Source organism: Phoenix dactylifera, chromosome 9, assembly GCF_009389715.1.
Source record: "Phoenix dactylifera cultivar Barhee BC4 chromosome 9, palm_55x_up_171113_PBpolish2nd_filt_p, whole genome shotgun sequence".
NCBI classification, from domain to species: Eukaryota; Viridiplantae; Streptophyta; class Magnoliopsida; order Arecales; family Arecaceae; genus Phoenix; species Phoenix dactylifera.
In genome coordinates this window covers 3,738,253-3,762,281 of record NC_052400.1, presented here as the reverse complement: position 1 = coordinate 3,762,281, position 24,029 = coordinate 3,738,253, and the positions used below count along the sequence as shown (strand labels likewise).

The 24,029-nt window shown below is 40.4% G+C and overlaps 1 protein-coding gene across 7 annotated transcripts; it reads right to left on the bottom strand.

The window, feature by feature from the left end:
• Nucleotides 1-4,348: 4,348 nt before the first annotated feature.
• Nucleotides 4,349-23,741, bottom strand: LOC103696679 (protein FAR1-RELATED SEQUENCE 5-like). 7 transcript variants are annotated; one of them, XR_003383364.2, is made up of 6 exons: nt 23,456-23,737; nt 8,139-8,222; nt 5,478-7,912; nt 5,331-5,388; nt 4,940-5,062; nt 4,359-4,703 (listed from the first exon to the last, which is right to left on the bottom strand). XR_003383364.2 is itself a non-coding variant. In XM_008778365.4 (5 exons), exons 2-4 carry the CDS (start codon nt 8,186-8,188, stop codon nt 4,989-4,991), a joined length of 2,559 nt encoding a protein of 852 aa, XP_008776587.2. In that variant the 5' UTR covers nt 8,189-8,222; nt 23,456-23,741; the 3' UTR covers nt 4,349-4,703; nt 4,940-4,988. The 7 variants fall into 7 exon arrangements, 5 of the variants coding, with proteins under 5 accessions (XP_008776587.2, XP_008776588.2, XP_026656787.2 ...); XM_008778365.4 differs by lacking the exon at nt 5,331-5,388 and having other exon boundaries at nt 4,349-4,703; nt 23,456-23,741; XR_602443.3 differs by lacking the exon at nt 5,331-5,388 and having other exon boundaries at nt 4,875-5,062; nt 23,456-23,741.
• Nucleotides 23,742-24,029: the final 288 nt, after the last annotated feature.

The following is a 24,029-nucleotide window of genomic DNA, read 5'->3' as shown; positions in this document are numbered from 1 at the left end:
GGCATTTAGTTTGAGAGAAATAATTTTATCTATGGCAAAATACCAACTACCGATAGATAATGGTAGTTGGTATTTTGTCGATTACATCCTTGTCATAGGTAAAATAGTGACTTTGGCATTTAATTTGAGAGAAATAATTTTATCCATGGCATAGTTAAATGGCAGTTAATTTAATATTTATTTATGATATATATTTGGAACCATGTTTATTAAATATTGATGATTTGTGCATACATGATTAGCTTTATAACTTGCTTTATCATATAATACTACAAAATATTCTATCTTGAAATAATTGCTATTTTCTCTAAATGATGCATCGATTCGTGCAAAAACTTATGCTTGATCAGATTAGGTAGTATAAGGTTTATTTACTATGCTATGTAGCTCATATCTATTTTTATTTTTTTCCAAAAAACTAAGATCACTATAAATGAAGAATAGTTCAGGCTTGAAGTTCGTGCTGGCAGGCTTGGAGTTCATACTCGCAGACTTGGCGATTTTGTAACAGAATTTTAGTTCTTTAATTAACTATGAATTTGTAGTTGATGATTTTTTGAATTTTGAGGTTATAGATTTTGGTCTTTAAATTTAAATTTAGTCACTCTAAACCTGCACTTATTTATTTATTTAATGGATAATAGATTTGGATTATTTTGCTATATTTGGTTTGAGGTGAATTTGTATACAGATTATGAATATTGGCATCCCCTCAATAGCATGATCATGTTATATTCCAAATTTGGGGCGTGATATTTCATGGTATCAAAGCCTAAGTTTGATCATGGGTAATAATTAAAGTCTAATAATAGATAGTTAGGTCTCGTTTAGTTAGATTCCATTTAGTTGAATAGGTGTAGATTGCTTTTCTTAATTTTACTATTGCACAACCATAGAAATTGATTGATGTTAGTATTTTAATAGGTGACAATGAACAACAAAGAGGATAAAGTTTTGGCAACTTTTGCTGCCATGAGGAGAGGAGCGAGAGTGACCATGAGAGGAGATGCCAATCAATCGATTGAATAGGCTCCAAATATGCTAGCCATTCGAGCAGATATTGCTAGAGTATGCTAGGTGGTGACCCAACTTCTTAAGTAGCAACAATCCACCTACACTATCTTTTGGGTCATATTATTAGAATTTCCAAAAGCTCAACCCGCCACAGGGTGGAGTGACCCACTAGTCATAAAGACCTAGATTCAAAAAATGGAGAAGATGTTCGATGCACAGTAATATCCTAAGGATGTGAAGGTCAAGCTATCTATACTTATGTTGAAACGAAATGCTGAGTTTTGGTGGACTGGCATAAAAGTTGCTTATGAGAATGTGGATGACCAGCTGACATGGGAAGAGCTCAAGAAAATATTTTATGATTAGTACTTTCCTAAGTTAGTGAGATTAGCAAAGAAGAACAAGTTTGTAGCTTTGCGACAGAAAGATGGCATGATTGTACTAGAGTATGCAAATAAATTCAATGAGTTAGGCCGCTTCTACCCACACTTCATGGAGTCCAAAAAAATAAAGCAAATAGATTTGCGCGTAGTTTAAGATATAGAATTTAGTTGCACTTGTCATCTCACCTTTTTAAGAAACTATAAAGATGTGCTGGAACATGGTTTGAAAGTTGAATTAGATACAAAGAAAACTGAGGAAAAGAAGAGGCCTAGACAGTGAGAACTCGGAATGATCAGTGGGAAAACTCAAGAGTAGGCTGGGTTGTAGGTATTGCGGTAGAAATAATAGTAGGCCTTACTTTTAAGAAACTTGGAGCATGCTTTGAATGCAACAAGAACGGACATTTGGCACGGGGTTGTCCTAGTAAAAAGAATGATTCTAAGTCCGCCAAACTATCTAATCAGAAATAGAAAGAGAATGCATGGATATCTGTCTACTCAGCAGGATGCTAGTAGCAACAAGTACAATTCTAATAAACTCAAAAGATGCTTATGTGATTACTTGATTATAGCTCTTCTCATTCTTTCATAGTTTACTACACCTTTGAACTATATATTAGAGAAACTAGATGAGCCACTATGTTGCCACCCTCTTAAGAAAGTTGTTCTTACTGATATTGTGTTTAAGAATTACAATATTCAAATAATGAAGCTAGGGTTAATAGAAACTAGTCTAGAGTATTGAGTCCTAGAAGCTTGGGTTTAGATTAGAGTTGCACAGTGAAAGCATGGTGGAGTATTAGATGAGTATTCTTAGTTATTAAAGAATGAAGGTACGTTAAGTTTCAAAGACAAAACTCTTTTAAAAGGGGAAGAATGTAAAGGCCTAATCCATGGTAATGGACTGTTCAACTTGATCGGCCCAACCCTAACATGACCCCAACCTAAGCTCCCATTAAGAAGAAAAAAAATAGAAAGACTCTCGATGGAAGTCTTCTTCTTCATCCGACTCCTAGTGGGAGTCAAACTCCCGCCAGCAGCCAACGACTTGCATATACCTTTAAAAGGTCCCCTTCTCTTTCGGGACCCCTACCACCATTAAGTGCCGACCACCGCTAACCCTTTTTTCCGGTTTTTTTTTTCTTCTAGAGCATCAGCATCCAAGCTTACCTAGCCAGAAATCGTCGCCACAATCAAAGACAAGGAAGGAAGACCTCCAATCTATTATATTCTTTTCCCCAATCTCCCCCCTTCTTTATTGAGCTACCATAACTCGGATTATGGCAACAAATTGACGAAAATGGAAACCCCATCCCCTATTTTTTCAATCACCTTTGCTCCCTTTTCTGATCACTATCATGGCAAATTTCTGTTATTGAACCTTCGAATGAGTCCCTATGGGTCTCTCGATGACTACCCAGCAAAATTATAGCCATCAGTGAGTGGCCAACACTCGAACATTGTAAATCCCTATTTTTTAATTTTTTTCTCCATTTTCCGATCGCCGGTTCTGCCGCCTCTTGATGATGAACCCCTGGATGGACTCCTCGACATCCTTACCTTACTCCACGGTGGCGCCATGACCGTCAGTAAGTGGCCAATGGCCAAAAATAAGAAAAAGGCCTTGGCTCCCCTATTTTTTTTGGGCCTTTTTTCTTTGATTTCATGCTATCCAATCACTGCCGCTAACCATCCACCACCTTTGTCCGCCAACCATGCCTTTTGTCATGGTCTTCAATGATCCCGGCCTCCCTTTCCTTTTTTAGGAGAGATGAAGCCTCCCTCGTTCTCTTTCTTAGTTCTTTCTCTTCTTCTATCTCCTCTTTCTCTCTCTAGTAGACTTATGGATCCTAATGATGGTCCCAACTTCCTATCCTATAGATCTAAATTAACCCCCGTATTGAGGCCCTAAACTCTTCTAGTTCCCAAGCAGCCTACCAGACCAATCACCCTGGCCCTATTGTATACAATACACTAGATATTTTACAAATCCAAACTATTGATCTTGATTTGAATACATTAAAAGATATACAAATTAAATTTCAGCTAATCTGTACACTTCTAGATAGAATCAAATAAAAATATAATATCACACCATTAAAATTGTTCATTTTCCATTGGTTTGATATATGGGCAAAAGATTTCAAAATACGTGATCTTTGTTTCCGAGCATTTTATACATTGCAGAGCATGTCAATAATATAAATTTTCATTTTAACAAGTCCATCATTTATTTCCATTGACAAGCATTTTGGGGCCAAATGCAATTACCTCTCTCTCTAGTTTAGAAACATGTAAATTAGCTCAAATTTAGTTTTATCTATCTTAAAATATTTTGATCAAGATCAACTATTAAGATGAGGATCATTTTTGAAATCCATTGAGCATTTCAACGTGCTTGACTTAAATATGAATATTGCTTTATTATCATTGTAAGTTGTAACATGATGTATCCTAGAATACCATATGTTTCTAGTTTTATAATCGTTAGATAACCTTGAATATATTTTTTATTTCCTTATAATTTTTTTTGCACTTGATAATCTATTTTCTTTTCTAATAATTTTGCTTGACACAAAAGGCAACCCTTACCAACCAAATCTTGTTTGCAAAAATTGCTTTGGATTTTCCAACACGGCTACAGTTCTGGTTCAGAAATCAAGAATCAATTGAAATTTGCATAGTACCTGAGTCTAATTCAACACATTTACTATTTAAAATTTATTTACTTTTTAAATTTATTTCTTAAAAGTTTAAACCATTGAAATTTAAACATTTCGCCATATTGTTTTAGTTACTTTATACATCCTTAATATGTTTCATTTCGGTGGTTAAAGTCTCTAATCATATAAGATTTTATAGTTTATTCTACTTGTAGACCTCGACTTCCTAAAGCCCAAACTAGGCAGAAACAAACCCCAACTCAACCAAACAGTACAATCACAACATCATTGGTACAAATTTTTTGAATAATCAGATATTCATATACCTTTCGAATTTTAAGGCAATAATAAGTTACAATCAAGGATCCTAACAAAAGCAGAGAGAACAATACAAAAGTAGAAACCCAGGAAACATAGCAGCCTGGAACATTCAACATTGCATCAACATGTGAACCTACACTTTGTGCCTACTGACGTAGGCTGAATTAAGTCGTTTTAGTATAAAAAGTTGTGAACAGGGCAGCTTATAGACCAGAGTCATGTTGCTGTTTGGTGCATGTGATAAGAATGATGTGGTCCTAAAACATAGAATCATTCCAGCTTTTTCTTCAGGCCATCAGTGGCATAGGAAGGCAAAAGAAACCTGTCAACAGACGAAAAATCAGTTTATTCAGATCTTAACTGAAACAAAGATCAATTCTAGTATTTGTCCTTGACAAAATCTGAACAACCATTTCCTAGCATCACAGATTTATGAAAACCATTCACGCATGCTCTAACTGAATATGCAAAACTAGCAGTAACACAAACCGACCAGAAAAGAGAGAACCAAATTCATATTCTGCATTAAGTGCTTTAGTTGAATAATATGAGTAGTACATAGATCATAGGGAACCCCAAAATGAAATCACATCGACAATGGCCTTCTTCACTGTTCTGGTGGTCCAGCCGGGAACTGTCCCCAACAAATGGTTGGATGTGAATGCTGGGAGATGAGTAATCCTGCATCACAATTAAAGAACTAATCCATGTTAGTGGTGCTTATTAAATGTGTGCAAGCAATCTACAAAATCGCTGAAATTCAATGCCAAAGTCAACTAAATGTGCATAAACTACAATTTTTTTGTAATGATTTTTCCTTGCATAACATTTCTGAGAGGTTACCAACTATTTCAAGATACCAGAATAACACCCTTTCCAAGGTTGAAGTCCAACAGTAGCTATGAATAAGTATTGACCACTCACATAAAAATAGATTGTAAGTAATCACCTGACTTAACAGTAATCTGGTGGACTAGCTGTTAAGGTGAATGGAAAAGTTAAAGTGCCTGCATTGCAGTTAAGTTATATGAATTTTAAAGTAACAAATCATTAATGAGAACATTTAGCTGAAATATATTCTTCAATAAGAAAATACCATTAGCTGCACCACCAATGAAACTCGCTTGATTGGCCTTATCATAGCGTAAACTTCCAGTGACTACACTTTCTACTGGATTTTGTGATCGATCACATGAAGTGGTGATCAGCGCAGGCATCTCAGATGGTCTTGCTTGTAAAACTTGATCCACTTGATCCATAAGCATAGCTGACTGGCTCTCAATAAATGCATATGACTCTACACTTTTAGCAGCCCTTGCTGCAGCTATACTGAAAATGCGACATAAATAGTTGTAACGCTTTGATAGGGATGACTGAGGGTCACTATCAAAAGAAAATGGACCATTATCACTCAAAAATCCAGCCTTTGCATCTTTCCTCCACCTCTTCAAGATGTATTGTGGTGGAAGTTCTTTAATATTTCTAGTGTCAAGTACTTTCAACACATGACGACATTGAATCCCAATAAACTCAAACTTCTTACAAGTGCAGGTCACTGTACCATCTAAAGAATCAAATTTGACAAAGTGATCTTTAGCTTTCTCTTCGACAGTAACCCTATAGTTAGAAATTGTTCCGGTTTCACCACAACTATACAACATACAATCCATGTACAATTCAAATTCTCTTTCAAACATTTTAAATGCAGCTGGTGTATAAGCATTTGCAGCTTGCCTCAACATACGAATAGAAGGTGGTTTTTTAGTACTTAGACTTGCATTAGCGTCAGCCTGTAGTTCTGCACATCGCCGCTCATCCAGCATTCTCTCATAATGCTCAAAAAAGCTCAAAAGTTCCCTTTCTGGGCTTAAATATTTCTTTAGGCCAGTACTTAAGTTCTCCTTCTGTTGGACACTTTTGATGTCTGCATAAAATGTTTCACGCCCATATACCAGTGCCCATTTCTCCCTTTCATCAAATAGCTTTGCCAACCATTGATTGTCCTGGAGATCATACTTTTCCAACATTGCTTTCCATGCCACTAGAAACTCTTCCTCATCTTCAAAATCAAAAAGACATCGGCTGAAATCATATCCTAAAGTTCTGGAACCATGAAATGCCTGACTTAGTTGCTCAACTGCATTCTGACAAATATGCCACACGCAAAAACGATGACTCGTGCCTGGCCAAACTGCAGCTATTGCTTCACACATTGCTGCGTCACGGTCTGTTAAAACTGTCCTGGGTTGCCTTCCACTCATTGCAGCCTTGAATGTCTCAAATAACCACTTAAATGATTCTGCACTTTCATCATATAGCAATGCAGCCCCAAAAATAGCAACTTGCTTATGATGATTCACACCGATGAATAATGCAAATGGTCTACCATAACCATAAATTTTGTAGGTTGTGTCAAAACAAACCGCATCACCGAAGTAGTTGAAGTCCATCATAGATTTCGCATCTGCCCAGAAAAAGTTAGTCATGTTATCATCCTCATCAACTTGTACTGCATAGAAGAATGATGGGTTATCATCCTGCATCTTTTGTAAGTACTCCAATGTGGCCCCTGCATCTCCTACCTGGATGGACTTCACACGCTTGGATCTTAGATAATTCTTACTGTCTAAAGAAAGCAAACTGCTGCTTTGATGACTCTGAGCTTGCTTGTGCACGGTATCGTCTGCAGATCCATCAGCCATGTCCGATTCATCATCTTGACCATTTTCTACACTATCTGACATCACCAAGTCAGTTGATGATGGGACTGCAAGTGGGTGGTTATGGTATGTAACAAACTCTGTCACATGATATTTGCCACTAGGTGTAAGTCTGATGATCATGCATGCAGGGCAACCAGTTCTAGTTTCTGGGCGTGGTTTTTTCACCCTCTTTGCTCCTTTTTTCTTCTCCCGGAAACCTTCCCTTGAACACACAAACATCCTTCTAGTGATAACATTTTCAGCACTCATTGTCATGCTTGCTCTTCGGATGCTGAATCCTATTCTTCCAGCATACATGCTGTAAAATTCATAGGCCTCATCTTCAGTTTCAAATTCCGGTGTTCTCACTGTGTCATCCACCAAATCTGCTCTTACAGCTCGTGCCTTACGTCTCAATTTCTTGGCCCTCAACATATGAATAGTAGATGCTGCCGCAAGCTGATGGTTGTGGTTTGGTACAAATTCTGTCACACGGTATCTCCCATTAGGTGTAAGCCTGATGGTCATGCATGCCGGGCAACCAATTCTTGTTTCAGGCCGCGGACACTTCGCCTCCTTTGCCCCTTTTTTCTTCTCACGAAAGCCTTCTCTAGAGCATACAAATGTTCTCCTAGTAATGATATTCTTTGAGGTTGTCCACAGAGTCGACCTTCGGACAAAGAAACCTACATTCTCAGCATACGTATTATAGAACTCATATGCCTCATTTTCACTGTCAAACAACATATCGATCCTTGGTAGCCATCTTGCACTATTAACATCCTCCATTGTCATAGAATCAGGTCTCGGTGCATCTGTCATTTTTTTCCTGTCCATCCAGAAAATTAAGTAGTCAATAAGGAAGGGAAAAGAATTTACATGCCTACCAGCAATTCTCACTTCCAAAATATAGCAGGACAAAATCTAAAAAGTTTTGGATAAATCAAACTATAGAACTGCATTCCAAGGAAAGATTACACTTGAATGAATATAACCATCACCACTGAAGAAGAGCTACAGAAATCCTCAACTAAATAAATAAATCCATTACCAACATGAAGGTTTTACAAGAAGCCCGAGTGAGAATAGTCAATATTTCCTCCATATCAAAGCTTCCTCACAGTTTCTTGTGCTTCATCCTACATAGGAAGCCATAAAGCAAAAACCTAAGACTACTTGAAGCAATTCAATAAGAAAATAAAAGAAACTTCATTTTATTTGTTTGATGGCAACTCTCCCACACAAGATCCTTTACCAATTCCAGGATCAAACTACAAAATACAGGGAAAAAAATATTCAAACTCCAACAGAAATATAGTCAAAATACAAAATTACCAGTTGATCTTAAGCCACGATTAACTCTTTATCGGTATACTCCTTGAAGCAAATAAGAAGCAGATAGTATCCTTTCTTTTCATCAAACACACAAAACCACCAATATAGCCCCATTTCTACCATCATGGTTAAATCTCATTAGAATGTGCAAAGCAATTTAATATTGAATTCATCTTTTCAAGCAAATGCTGCAGAACAACATAACCATAACCACCGAGACATGCCTTGACAATTTGAGGTTGGCTTTAGGGGTCCTCCTTCACCAAGCATGTATTCTATGAAATGGATCCAAGTCCACTGGGCTACGAAACATTGAACATACTGTGGAGTGATCGATTAAAACCCCGTTTGATTTTGATGAGCTCAAAGCATTTGAGTATATCTTGTGATTACTAATGAATTCAATTGAGTGTTTCAGTGAAAATCCTGTCCAAGTGTCTCTAGACTTGGTTCATAGCATTTTGGATAAGTTAAGAAGTCTGCATGAACCAATGTCTGAGATACGAGTCGACTCCCGAGTTTCACGAGTCGACTCCAAGCGTATCAAGGTCACTGGCACGAGCTCGAGTCGACTCCTGATCAGTACGAGTCGACTCCGACTGAAAACAGACAGAAGGACAGAAGAGCAGTTTTTCAGGTCTGAGATTCGAGTCGACTCCAGTGGAATGCGAGTCGACTCCCAGCGGTACACACAGAAAAAGTCAGAGAGCGTTTTATGGACTCTGAGATTCGAGTCGACTCCAGTGGAACGCGAGTCGACTCCCAGCGGTACACAAAGAAAAAGTCAGAGAGCGTTTTATGGACTCTGAGATTCGAGTCGACTCCCGCAGTACGCGAGTCGACTCCGAGACTGTGCGACCATCGACAGACAGAAGACCATGTTACTGCCTCTGAGATTCGAGTCGACTCCCAGACAGCTCGAGTCGACTCCAAGACAAGCTTCACGTCAAAAGGCAGAAGACCAACTTTCGGAAACTGAGAGCCGAGTCGACTCCAAGGAAGTTCGAGTCGACTCCAAGACTGGATGAGCCAAAAGACAGAGAATCGGGAGTTCGGGCTCTGAGATTCGAGTCGACTCCCAGGACAGTCGAGTCGACTCGAGTGGACAAAATTCAAATTTGGATCCACGGACTACAGAGGATGAGCCGACTCCAAAATTGCCAGGTCAGCGCCAGAAGTTGGCGAGTCGACTCCGGGTCAAGACGAGTCGACTCCCAATCAAGACGGCAACTTTAATTCAAACTGGGAACAGTTGCCGAGTCGACTCCGGAAAAGCTCGAGTCGACTCCTGCTACAGCCGAGTCGACTCCTGATCGCGCGAGTCGACTCCAACCCACCAACGGTCACATTGTCAGGCTGCGCAGAGTGTGCAGAACGGCCAGAAAAAGCAGAGTAACGGCTAGTTTCCGTGGGGGTTGACTTAAATAGCCACAGAAGACTGTAGCAAGGTAGAGAACACATATTCCACTCCTAGCATTCAAGTCTTCAAGCTTTCTAAGTGCTCTTCAACGAGAAAAAGGGAAGATCTGCATTTACTGCTCCACCAACATCTTCCCAGCATTCAAAGCTTCCTCCTCCTGCTTTCAAGTCGATCACTCTTTCAAGAGGAGACCGGAGTTCCAGAAGCCACACCTCTTCACCATCTTAAAAGCGTTTGAGGGCTTCTAACTCCTTTACGATTATATTGTTTTAAATCTGCTTTTTGAGAAGCTATTTTCTGTTTTCTTCTATCTCGTGTATTTACTTGATTCAATCGGGGGATTGAATCAAGGGAATTAAGGTTGGTTGGTGAGCCGGTTTAAAACCAACGAGTGTAAGGGTTTGATTGTGAGCCCGGGAAAACAATCGGGGTTGGTTCTAGTCGGTGAGCCTGGAAAAACCGACCGAGTTCGTTGTGAGCTCGTAAAACAACAAGTTCGGTTGTGAGCTTGCAAAACAACCGGCTGTAATCCAAGGGGGTTATAGTGAAATTCCCAAGTGAGACTTGGGGAGTGGACGTAGGAGCAAGGGTTAGCTCCGAACCACTATAAAACTTTGTGTTTGTAGTGCATTGTCTCTCATCTTCTTCCCCACACATTACTCACAGCACTTAGCTTTAATTAAATAACTGGCTATAGTATTTCGTTAATCATCCACAAAGTTTTAATTAGCTAAGTTAATTTAAAAACCCAATTCACCCCCCCCTCTTGGGTTGTCTATCTGGGCAACAAGTGGTATCAGAGCCAAAAACTCTTCCACTCAAGAGTTAAAAGATCAAAATGACAACCCCATTTGGATCTTCTCACATTGAGGGTCAGTCCACCCAAAGACCTCCTTTCTTCAATGGATCCGACTACTCATACTGGAAGGCTAGGATGAGAATATTCATCCAAGCCCAAGACTATGAGATGTGGACCATTGTAGTGAATGGCCCATATATCCCATCCACATATGTAGAGGGTGTTAAGGTACCCAAACTAGAAACGGATTGGGATGAACATGACATGAGGAAGGCACAACTAAACTCTAAAGCAATGAATGTGTTTTATTGTGCCTTAGACCGTAATGAATTCAATAGAGTTTCAACTTGTAATTCTGCAAAAGAAATTTGGGACAGACTTGAAGTGACCCATGAGGGCACGAATCAAGTCAAGGAATCCAAAATAAACATCTTGGTTCATAAATATGAACTATTTAAAATGGATTCAAATGAAACAATCACAAGCATATTCACTAGGTTTACTGATATTGTCAATGGCCTAAAAAGCCTTGGCAAGAACTATACTAACAGTGAACTTGTCAGGAAAATCCTTCGGTGTCTACCAAGGTTGTGGGAAGCCAAGGTGACGGCGATCCAAGAAGCTAAAGACTTGAACAAGCTTCAACTTGAAGAGCTCCTTGGATCCCTGATGACGCATGAGCTTACCATGAAACAACACAACGAGGAAGAGTCCTCCCATAAGAAAAAGGTAATAGCTTTAAAATCTACTTCTTCTAACAAGGACCTGTCTTGCAGCAGCAGCAGTGAAGAGGAAGAAGATGAGGAAGATGGTGGTGAGGCACTTCTTGTGCGCAAGTTCAAGAAGTTTATCAACCACAAGAAGACGTATCATCAAAGGAGAGGTCCCTCAAATTCCTACCGCAGAGACAAAGGTAAGGAAAGGAAAAATGAGGGGATTGGGTGTTACGAGTGCAAGAAGCCGGGACACATAAGAGCAGAGTGCCCCTTATTGAAGAAGGGGAGTAAGTACAAGAAGAAGAAGGCACTTGTCACCACCCTATCGGACTCCGACGCATCATCTTCATCATCGGATGAAGAACAAGAAGAGAAGGCCAATTTCTGTTTCATGGCCAACGAAAATGAGGTAATTTCCGATACGCATTTTGATTTTACATTTGATGAACTTTATGATGCGTTCAATGAATTAATGATTGAGTATAAGAATATAAATGTTAAAAACAGAGAACTAAAAGTAACTAACCAAAGTTATATTCATAAGCATGATTCATTAATTAAGGATAAAGATAATCTCACCAAAGAAAATCTAGAACTTAAGACAAGCAACCAACTCCTAATTAAGAAGACTAACACCTTAACGAAAGATATTGAGAAACTAACAAAGGAATTTTCAGATCTCAAAAACCATAAACAAGTCTTAAACAAGGATCTAACTAAAGAGCTAAATGATCTAAAAACCGAAAATCAGACATTAACTAAAGAACTAAACAAATACAAACCCTTAGTTGAAAAATTTACATATAGTTCTGAAAAGTTAAACATGATACTTAATAATCAACGAGCCGTATTTAATAAAGCGGGTTTAGGGTATAAACCAAGGAATAAGCAAAAACTTCTTAGTAACTTCTTTGTTAAAGCTGGGGAAACTAAAATTAAGAAAATAACTTGCTTTTGTTGTGGAATAGTAGGACATAAAGCAAATGCATGTAATTTTAGGAAAAGTAAAACTAAAAGAAAAAATAAAAGGGTATGGGTTCCAAAAGGAACCAACTTGACTAACCATGAAGGACCCAAGAAAACTTGGGTACCTAAGATGACATGATTTGCTTGTGTAGGAGTGTCTTGCAGCCAAGGTCAACAAAAACTGCTGGTATTTGGATAGTGGCTGTTCAAGGCACATGACGGGTGATAAAGATCAATTTTTCACCCTTGAAGCTAAGAAGGGAGGTGCTGTGACTTTTGGAGACAACAACCAAGGTCACATCATTGGTATTGGTAAAGTTCAAATCACCCCTTCTACCTTTATAGATAATGTTAGATATGTTGATGGTCTTAAGCATAACTTGTTAAGCATTAGTCAATTATGTGATAAAGGATATGATGTTATGTTTAAACCATCACTATGTATTATAACAAATCCTAATGATAATAGTTTAGTTTTTAAAGGGATGAGACGTGGAAATGTATATGTGGTAGATCTAGAAGACCTTACAAAACATAACCAATGTTTAGTTGTTAATGAAACTAAAGAAAATGATGCTAGTTGGTTATGGCACCGTAAGTTAGGTCATGCAAGCATGGACACAATAACTAAACTAGTTAAAAGAGACTCCGTGATAGGTTTGCCAAAATTAAAATTTGAAAAGAACAAAATATGTGAAGCATGTCAATTTGGCAAACAATCTAGAAACTCTTTTAAATCCATAAAATGTGTCTCTACTTCTAGGCCTCTAGAATTACTACACATGGACCTATTTGGTCCAACTAGAACAACAAGCCTAGGTGGAAATAAATATGGTCTAGTTATAGTAGATGATTACTCTAGGTACACATGGGTCATGTTTCTAGCGCATAAGGATCAAGCATTTTCTATGTTTAAGAAGTTCCATAAGGAAGTAACAAATGCTAGAGAGTCCTCAGTTATAGCTATTAGAAGTGACCATGGTACCGAATTCGAAAATCAATTATTTGATGAATTTTGTAGTAAAAAGGGGATAACCCATAATTTCTCAGCACCAAGGACACCACAACAAAATGGAGTTGTGGAAAGGAAAAATAGAACCCTAGAGGAAATGGCTAGAACGATGTTATGTGAAAGTAACCTCCCTAAGTACTTTTGGGGAGAAGCCATTAATACTTCTTGCCATGTATTAAATAGAGTTCTATTAAGACCCATCATAAAGAAAACACCATATGAACTGTGGAAAAACAGAAAACCAAAGGTTAACTATTTTCATGTTTTCGGATGTAGGTGTTTTGTACATAATAATGGGAAAGATAATCTAGGAAAATTTGATCCAAAATCTGATGAAGGAATATTCCTAGGTTATTCTACAACTAGTAAAGCCTATAGAATCTTTAATAAAAGAACCCTAGTTATAGAAGAATCTATACATGTTGTTTTTGATGACTCTAGTGACATCTCATCTAGTAAGAAGGTTAATTTTGATGATGATATTGAAATACTTGAAGAAAAGATAGATGAGATGGGATTACAAGATGATAATCAAAAGTTGATTGAAGGAGAATCATCAAACCAAGAGCCTATAGTGGATCATGGGCTAACTAAAGCTTGGAGGTATGCTCATGGGCATCCTAAGGAACTAATTCTAGATGATCCATCCCAACCCGTTAGGACTAGAGCATCCCTTAGAAATTTGAATAACCATCTAGCTTTTGTTTCACACTTTGAGCCCAAACATATAGAAGAAGCCGAAAATGATGTAAATTGGATAAATGCAATGCAAGAAGAACTAAACCAATTTACTAGAAACAAAGTGTGGGATCTAGTAGAGAGACCTTCTGAATATCCAATTATAGGTACAAAATGGATATATAAAAATAAGCTAGATGAAAATGGAATTGTTATAAGGAATAAGGCTAGACTAGTAGCAAAGGGTTATAATCAAGAAGAAGGTATAGATTTTGATGAAACCTTTGCTCCCGTAGCTAGACTTGAGGCTATTAGACTATTATTAGCATATGCATGCTCTAAGGACTTCAAGCTATATCAAATGGATGTAAAAAGTGCTTTTCTAAATGGGTTTATTAATGAGGAGGTATATGTGGAACAACCTCCTGGTTTTGAAAATCATCAATACCCCAATCATGTGTATAAACTGAACAAAGCACTTTATGGTCTAAAACAAGCACCTAGAGCATGGTATGAGAGACTTAGTAAATTTCTATTAGAACATGAATTCTCTAGGGGAAATGTAGATACAACATTATTTCTGAAAAAGAAAAATAAGGATATGTTATTAGTACAGATTTATGTTGATGATATCATTTTCGGTGCTACTAACAATCGCCTCTGCGAGGAATTTGCTGATTTGATGCAGAGTGAGTTTGAGATGAGCATGATGGGAGAGCTGAACTACTTCCTCGGGCTTCAAATCAAACAATCTGAAGGAAGCATCTTCATCAATCAAGCCAAATATATCAAGGAGATGCTCAAGAAGTTCGATATGGAGGGAAACAAGTCAATCAGCACCCCCATGAGCTCATCATGTAAGTTAGACCAAGATGAATCAGGTAAATCTGTAGATCAAAAACTTTATAGAGGTATGATAGGTTCTTTACTGTATCTTACTGCAAGTAGGCCTGATATTATGTTTAGTGTGTGCATGTGTGCTAGATATCAGGCTAATCCTAAAGAATCACACCTAGCTGCAGTTAAGAGAATCTTTAAATACTTAATAGGAACTAAGAACATAGGGCTGTGGTACTCTAAAGAATCTAGCCTAAACTTAATAGGGTACACAGATTCAGACTTCGCTGGATGTAAGCTTGATAGAAAAAGTACCAGCGGGTCTTGTCAATTTCTAGGAGAAAACCTAATCTCATGGTTTAGCAAGAAACAAAACTCGGTTGCATTATCCACTGCAGAAGCTGAATATGTTGCAGCCGGGAGTTGTTGTGTTCAAATCTTGTGGATTAAACAACAATTAGAAGATTATGGCATTAAACAAGATAAAATCCCCATTAATTGTGATAATACAAGTGCCATAAACCTAACTAAAAATCCAATTCAACACTCAAGAACTAAACACATTGAGATAAGACATCACTTCATAAGAGATCATGTATTGAATGGTGATGTGACTCTCCAATTTGTTTGTACTGATAATCAATTAGCAGATATTTTCACAAAACCCCTAAGTGAAGAGAGGTTCAGTGTACTTAGGAGGGGATTAGAAGTGATTGACCCATCCTAGTGGGAGTTTCCACTAGATTAATTGATTTTGATGGTTAAAATGAGGTTAAAATAGAGTTTCTATTCAATGATCATCAAATCAGATCCCAACTAGGTGATTTTCCCTCATTTGGCACGGTTATAGCACGATTTTTAAGTGCGTGCCAAGGTTAGAGACGACTCGAGTAAGTTTCAGAGCCGGCTCCTAAGGGGGAGTCGACTCGCGCATTTGGGGGAGTCGACTCGCAAAGTTGGCAGCCGAGGGGGAGTCGACTCGCACATTGTCGGGAGTCGACTCGAAGTCTACAGGCGCATAAGGAGAGTCGACTCGCGCATTTTCTGGAGTCGACTCGAGGTCGAGTCGACTCGCGACTCAGGGGAGTCGACTCGCAGTCGGGATCCGACTTTTTAACCCTAGGTTTGTCGTTTCGCAAACACTTTTTCTCAAGCCGCCACTGTTCACAAAGCCCTAGAGCCGACTCCTAGGTCATCCTCGATCGTCTCCAAGCCCTTTTCCCGTCGATTCTTCGCCGGACATTGAGTTTCCGTCCGTTCCTAGGTCTTTTCAGGTCAGTCCCGAGCTTCCTCTATCGATCCTTCTTCGTTCTCTAGGTTTTCATCTCGTTTAGGTCAAGATGCCTCGCAAGGGAGTTGTTAGAAAGAGGTCCCGTCCCGTGGCCGGTCCCGAGCGGCGCTCCAAGGCGCGGCACGATCCCGCGAGGCAACCTCCTCCGGATCGTTCCCCGCCTAGGGTGGTTCTTGTTAGGCCGTTGGCCGGGAAGGCCGTCACCTCCGGGAGGTATGTCACTTTCGACTATCTCTCCCGGGAAGGATTCACCATAGGCGATAGGCTTAGAGCCCAGGGTCTAGAGTACTTCCTCACCTTGGACCTTCCCACCTATCCTGGCCTAGTTCAAGAGTTCTACAGTACCGTCCATCGGGGAGATGGAGGTATTGAGGGCACGGTATTAGGTGTCCCATTGCGTGTCACAGAGGACCTCATTGCCCATATCCTCCACCTTCCATTAGTAGGGGTGGCTCCTGCACATCCTGAGGATAGATTTGAGGCCCTTACGATCGTCTTAGGGCATCCACCTCAGTCTCCCCTAGATGAGGTATCTGCTAGCTCACTTCCTATTGAAGTGAGAATCCTTTTGAGCATTTTGTCCAGGTCCATCTTCCCTAAGACAGGGAGATTTGATTTTGTGAATGAGAGGGACCTAGCTATTATGTCTTACATTCTTCAGGACACCCCGGTCAACTTCCCCAAGCTCATTTATAGGTATATGTGTGAGCCCCTGGATAGACCTAGGCTCTCCCTCCCATACGGAATGTTATTCACTCTTCTCTTTAGGCAGTACGAAATTTCCATTCCTGAGAAGGAACCCTCTCGTGCCTTGCGATGGACTGATCGCTTGGGTACGGGGACCATGCACAGGATGGGATTTCGGAAGAGAGAAGGGATCTGGGTTAGGAAGTCCACTCTCACCGCTCAGACCACCAGACCATCACCCAGTCCTGAGCCAGATTCTGACTACCCAGAGTCCCCAGACCATCCAGACCTTCCATCCACTCCTCCTGCTCCTACCACCTCTGCCGGACCTTCCTCCTCAGCTCCACCATCTATGGAGGTCCGTATTGATCCAGAGCAGCTCCGGGAGCTGCGGCAGGAGATCGTCCGAGATTTGAGGGACGAGCTGCTCCGGGAGCTCCGAGGTTCCGTGCCAGCTCCCACTCCTGCACCCACTCCATCCTCAGCACTGGTCCCATCCTTGACAGCCGTGACAGACATGACGGCTGAGGTGCGGCAGGAGATCTACAACATTAGGACCCTGGTGCAGGCCCAGTTCCACAGCATGAGCGAGGTCACGAGCACCACGAGGAGGATGCGGGATGACATCCGCCGTGACATGCACACCACCACCGAGGGGGCCGAGCGCTTGTCGAATGTGCTCATCGACAAGCTGGACGCACTTCAGACCTCGGTGACTGGGCTTCAGACGTCGGTGACTGAGCTCTCCACTACACATAGCAGAGCCACCACGTCTATTATCACGCAGCTGGGCCATGTTACAGAGGCAGTCGCCCTCCTCATGGAGCAGAGCCGATTGAGAGGAGGAGTCACATCCTCGAGAGGAGGAGCTACATCCTCCAGAGGAGGAGATGTATCCTCGAGAGGGGGAGCTACATCCTCCAGAGGAGGAGATGTATCCTCGAGAGGAGGAGGCACATCCTCGAGGAGGTCATAGATGATTTTGAGTTGTGTTTTGTCTTCTTTTATATTGTTCTTGCTTTACCTATTGTATGCTCAAATGTATTCACCTTCATATCAATACAATGAGTAGACATCTTATCTTCATTTCTGTGCCATTTGATGATTGACTGTGCCATTTGTGCCATTGATTGTGTGTGATTACCTCCTTTTTGGTATGATGACAAAAAGGAGGAGAAATGTGTAAAATATGTAAAAGGGGAGAAATATTAAAAAATATGTAAAAGAAATCAATGGAAATAAATAAAACGATAAACTCTTAAAAACACACATAAATTTGTTCTAAGTGGATTCGGTACCTCGAGGCTCATTATCTCTCTTTTGGGGCTCCTAATGGAGTATTCTCCAGAATCTATTCAAGGGATATTCGGAGATTAGCTGAATCCTACTCAAGAACAAATTGACAGATTTTCCCTCTAAAAACAAAAATTTTAGTTCAAAAATTTCAAAGCATTAAAAGGAAATTCAGAAAATCAAAACATAGTTGAATGCATATGTTGAGGGGGAGAATCTGAATTTTAATCAAGCTAAATCATTAATGTCATATAAGCCAAACAATTGATTGCAGAATATGAAGGCTTATATAATTCCAAATGAAAGGGAGAACTTTAACTCCGAAATTTAATGTTTCACTCCTTTCAAACTTGGATAAATTAAATTATCAAGACATTTGAATTCATTTATGGAGTTTATTTCATTATTTACTGAGCAACTCATTTTACATATACTCAAAGTTTTGTCATCATCAAAAAGGGGGAGATTGTGGAGTGATCGATTAAAACCCCGTTTGATTTTGATGAGCTCAAAGCATTTGAGTATATCTTGTGATTACTAATGAATTCAATTGAGTGTTTCAGTGAAAATCCTGTCCAAGTGTCTCTAGACTTGGTTCATAGCATTTTGGATAAGTTAAGAAGTCTGCATGAACCAATGTCTGAGATACGAGTCGACTCCCGAGTTTCACGAGTCGACTCCAAGCGTATCAAGGTCACTGGCACGAGCTCGAGTCGACTCCTGATCAGTACGAGTCGACTCCGACTGAAAACAGACAGAAGGACAGAAGAGCAGTTTTTCAGGTCTGAGATTCGAGTCGACTCCAGTGGAATGCGAGTCGACTCCCAGCGGTACACACAGAAAAAGTCAGAGAGCGTTTTATGGACTCTGAGATTCGAGTCGACTCCAGTGGAATGCGAGTCGACTCCCAGCGGTACACAAAGAAAAAGTCAGAGAGCGTTTTATGGACTCTGAGATTCGAGTCGACTCCCGCAGTACGCGAGTCGACTCCGAGACTGTGCGACCATCGACAGACAGAAGACCATGTTACTGCCTCTGAGATTCGAGTCGACTCCCAGACAGCTCGAGTCGACTCCAAGACAAGCTTCACGTCAAAAGGCAGAAGACCAACTTTCGGAAACTGAGAGCCGAGTCGACTCCAAGGAAGTTCGAGTCGACTCCAAGACTGGATGAGCCAAAAGACAGAGAATCGGGAGTTCGGGCTCTGAGATTCGAGTCGACTCCCAGGACAGTCGAGTCGACTCGAGTGGACAAAATTCAAATTTGGATCCACGGACTACAGAGGATGAGCCGACTCCAAAATTGCCAGGTCAGCGCCAGAAGTTGGCGAGTCGACTCCCAGTCAAGACGGCAACTTTAATTCAAATTGGGAACAGTTGCCGAGTCGACTCCGGAAAAGCTTGAGTCGACTCCTGCTACAGCCGAGTCGACTCCTGATCGCGCGAGTCAACTCCAACCCACCAACGGTCACATTGTCAGGCTGCGCAGAGTGTGCAGAACGGCCAGAAAAAGCAGAGTAACGGCTAGTTTCCGTGGGGGTTGACTTAAATAGCCACAGAAGACTGTAGCAAGGTAGAGAACACATATTCCACTCCTAGCATTCAAGTCTTCAAGCTCTCTAAGTGCTCTTCAACGAGAAAAAGGGAAGATCTGCATTTACTGCTCCACCAACATCTTTCCAGCATTCAAAGCTTCCTCCTCCTGCTTTCAAGTCGATCACTCTTTCAAGAGGAGACCGGAGTTCCAGAAGCCACACCTCTTCACCATCTTAAAAGCGTTTGAGGGCTTCTAACTCCTTTACGATTATATTGTTTTAAATCTGCTTTTTGAGAAGCTATTTTCTATTTTCTTCTATCTCGTGCATTTACTTGATTCAATCGGGGGATTGAATCAAGGGGATTAAGGTTGGTTGGTGAGCCGGTTTAAAACCAACGAGTGTAAGGGTTTGATTGTGAGCCCGGAAAAACAATCGGGGTTGGTTCTAGTCGGTGAGCCTGGGAAAACCGACCGAGTTCGTTGTGAGCTCGTAAAACAACAAGTTCGGTTGTGAGCTTGCAAAACAACCGGCTGTAATCCAAGGGGGTTATAGTGAAATTCCCAAGTGAGACTTGGGGAGTGGACGTAGGAGCAAGGGTTAGCTCCGAACCACTATAAAACTTTGTGTTTGTAGTGCATTGTCTCTCATCTTCTTCCCCACACATTACTCACAGCACTTAGCTTTAATTAAATAACTGGCTATAGTATTTCGTTAATCATCCACAAAGTTTTAATTAGCTAAGTTAATTTAAAAACCCAATTCACCCCCCCCCCCTCTTGGGTTGTCTATCTGGGCAACACATACTTAATTTTTAACAATTAGAAATCGACATCAATAAACATTGCCAAAGCGGCTCTTCTTAAGCAAGACAATTCTTCTACAATGTAGAGTGTGCAGGCTACCAAGTTTCAAGTCCTTAATGAAATAATTCAATTGAAATTTATAGAAGTTCCTTGTGAATGGCATGTGCAATGCACCCCCCTCAAGAGCCCTACAAAGAAAAGTAAAATAGTTGAGACAGAGAGAGAGAGAGAAGCAAGTACCCTTTCGTGATAGGGGTGCAACAATGAAGGCTCCAGTGGTGGTAGATGAGGTGGTTGAGGAGCCCATGGAGTGGGAGGCCATAGGACTAGAGGTCTTGGCCACATATGCATTAATGTCGGGTCTACCATGGGATTTCTCGAAAAGTATAAAGGTCTGATACAAGGTAGGTTGAACCAGACCAAACCGCCCAAGTCAGCCCGTACCGAGCTGACCCGATCAGAAACCAGATCGGTTCACCTATTAAAATTCGGTCCGGCCCCGAACTGGCTGGTACGGGTCCCGAACCGGCCAAAACGGACCGAAAAAGGCCGGAACTAGACCAAACCGACAAGTTCCATTCGAACTCGGTGCAAACCGCATCGAGTCGGCCTAGTTCGAAACCAAGCCCCCTCCCCCTTTCCTTCTTTTGTTAAAAGAAGATGTTGGAAAGGCTCGAGGCCTTCCCAACATTTCTTCTCTATAACATTTAAACATTCTTCTCTATTTTCTTAGCTCAAGCCAAGAAGAGTGGCTCAAACTCGAAAGTGAGAAGTAATGTGACATGGCCAAAATTGTACCAACCAATCATGAGTCGACACGTGGCATAGTAGAGGACCAGTTTCTATTAGACTCATATTCTTAGGCCGGTCGAGATAAGAAAAACCAGAAATCAGCTTTCCATCAGACTCTAAATTTTAGAATCCAACTCTAATAGGACACGGACTCGACTCTTCATCTATAAAAAAAGCACAAGGCCCCAACTATGACAAGAAAGTTATAACCTCTCCACTTCCTGTTCTCCTTCGTCTTTGTACATATCTTGTTCCCCAAAGCCCTAACTGACTTAAGCATCAGATACCCCTCGGCTGGATCAGCTCCTTTGCTTTTCTTTTTGTGTGTAGATAGGCACTTCATCTTCCACTGCAACAACTTGATCAACATTCTCCTCCAGACCACCAGACTGGATTTTGGCGGCAACACATATCATTATTGGTAGAAGTGCTTCACCGTATAATAATGGTGTCAACAGCAATTCTCCAATATATGTCAACAATACATATGCAATGCTTGACTGACAAGATTGTGTTCCAAGGAAGGACTTTTATGTATGAGATCATGATGGGCTCGACATATGAAAAGAAAATTGAATATGAAAAAGGACTTAACTCTAGAGATCTCACGTGGTGATAGGCTAATTGAAGAATGAAAACAACTTTGACTCAAGTTAATGTTAAAAATTTAAAGTTTGAGCTCTTCCATAATTACTCTCGCAATAATTAAGTTGTACATGCAACAAATGCTAGCTTACATTACATTCTCGCTGAAATATGAAATTTTTAAGTTTTTTCTTTTGGAAATGACATGGTGCAACCTACCCAAACAAAGTTTTCGGGTAAAGGCATGAAGCCAAATCAAAAGAAAAGTTGAGTCCCAAGTTTTCCTATTTTAGTGTTCTTCATTTAAGTTCATTTCCAGGATATTTCTGATTCTTTGGAGCCATCTTTTGGGGCATTTGATGGCTAAGGCATGTATCAATACGTGTCTTTTTAAAGACCAATGATTGCAGTCAACCTACACAAGTTATGTGACGTACAGGCTTTTTCTATGGGTTCTATTTGGCTAATTTAGTTGTTATTTGATGCCTCTTTGAAGAGTCATGGTGGGAGACAAATATTTGGCCAACCAATCTTATATAGATTGGAAGGCTGCTATAAAAGACCTCTTTGGAAGAAACAGAGATGTTGACGTCATGTGATTAGAAAAATAGGCATTGTCCCTGTTACTATTCTTTTTCCTATCATACATTTGTTCTCTATCTCTCAACTTCTTCCAATCTATTATTCCTCCTTCATAAGACTTTCCTTCTTCAGTTTTCACTGCAATGCAAGCACAAACTACTGTTTACAGCAGAAAACAGCGCATAAATTAGTGTTAAAATCAGGCCCACAGCAGATTTAATTAAGCATCCCTTTTCCATCATCAACTAGTGCTCCTTAGCAGTCCTAAAACCCCTGTCAATTGCAGGAAATATAAATCTCTACATCATAAACTCTTGGATAGAAGGGTAATTAATCTCGTTGGGTTAAAAAAAAAAACTTTAGCTTTAAAATGCATTATTGTATTTAGTGTTTGCATATGTTTGACACCAATCTGTTCAGAACATTATGAAGCTAGGGAAGGAATTTCTTCTACGTTTAAACACTTCCCATATAATACTTGTCCCACAACGATGTTCAATAACCGAATGTGTTGCAAATTTGAGTTGCAATGTCAAAAGTACTCCTTTGCATGCTAACATCCAGCCAATAGTAGTTTCCGTTTTACTCGACCAGCACTGGCGCCTCCAATCACGTGTCACAGCTTATTCAGGTACGCAAAGCTGAAATTATCGAATTGAATGACACGACTTTAACCATTAAAAACTGTATAGGTTAATTTGTTGTTTCAGGACTTAGTGAGGAGGTCGTGGTTCTTTAATGGACAATATCAATTGCAATCTAAGAAAATTATTTCATGAAGGCAAAGGGTTCTCCACATGCATGTCAGATGCACTTAACTAACATAATAACCTAAAATGGGTAAATAGAAACTTAAAAACCCTAATCTTACACAAAAATGGCCATAGTTGCAAGATCTTAGGCGGTTTCTGCCTCCAAACACAACCCTAATCAACAAAGAAGGTTACCTAATCTGCCGAGAACCCTAAATCACCCCAAAAACTATTGCTTTTTTTCAAATGAAAAACGAAAATTTTCAAAGAGAGGGACAAACACTCACCTAACTCGATCTCGCGCGTTCTTCCTCTGAATCCAAGCTACTACAAGTCGATCGAGATGGAGGAGAAGGGAGAGGCGGAGATTCGATCCCCCGGTATCCAATCAAAGTTCTTGCTCCGGTGTCGGAGAGGGGCGAGGTGGGAGTGGGTGAAGGGTGGATTCGCTGGTCGGCAGGGCTTACGAAACAGCGAAACCACCGAAGGGTCCTGTGTTCTAGGCGTATAAACGAAACGCGCTTGAGCGAGCTGATCTCGGCTCAAGCTCAAGCTCGACGCGAGGCTGACGTGGGCGGAATGGGGTGGCGCGCCAGATCGAGGTAGTTGAGACTGGCAGAAGGAACCAGGGAGAAGGTGCTGAGAATTTAGAGGAGATCATGGGCCTGGCGTCGGCCCTAAAGTAATCGAGCGTCCGGGCTTATATAAGATTTGCATTTTTTGGCCCAAATCTGGCCCATGATCAGCTGTAGCTGGGATGCTATGGCACACTTATGTGAGATGAAGAAAATAAGAGAGACGGAGAATAATGAGTTAATGACAATGAATTATAAATTTTATGGTAGGGCTGAAATTGAATTG

Bases quoted from the DNA above. Each gene is read 5' to 3' on its own strand.
- LOC103696679 (XM_008778365.4), bottom strand. From the start codon at position 8,188: ATGGAGGAAATATTGACTATTCTCACTCGGGCTTCTTGTAAAACCTTC. The intron at 7,913-8,138 runs GTTGGTAATGGA...CTGGATGGACAG, and splicing joins GCTTCTTGTAAAACCTTCAT to GAAAAAAATGACAGATGCAC. The intron at 5,063-5,477 runs GTATTTTCTTAT...ATTGTGATGCAG, and splicing joins CATTGGTGGTGCAGCTAATG to GATTACTCATCTCCCAGCAT.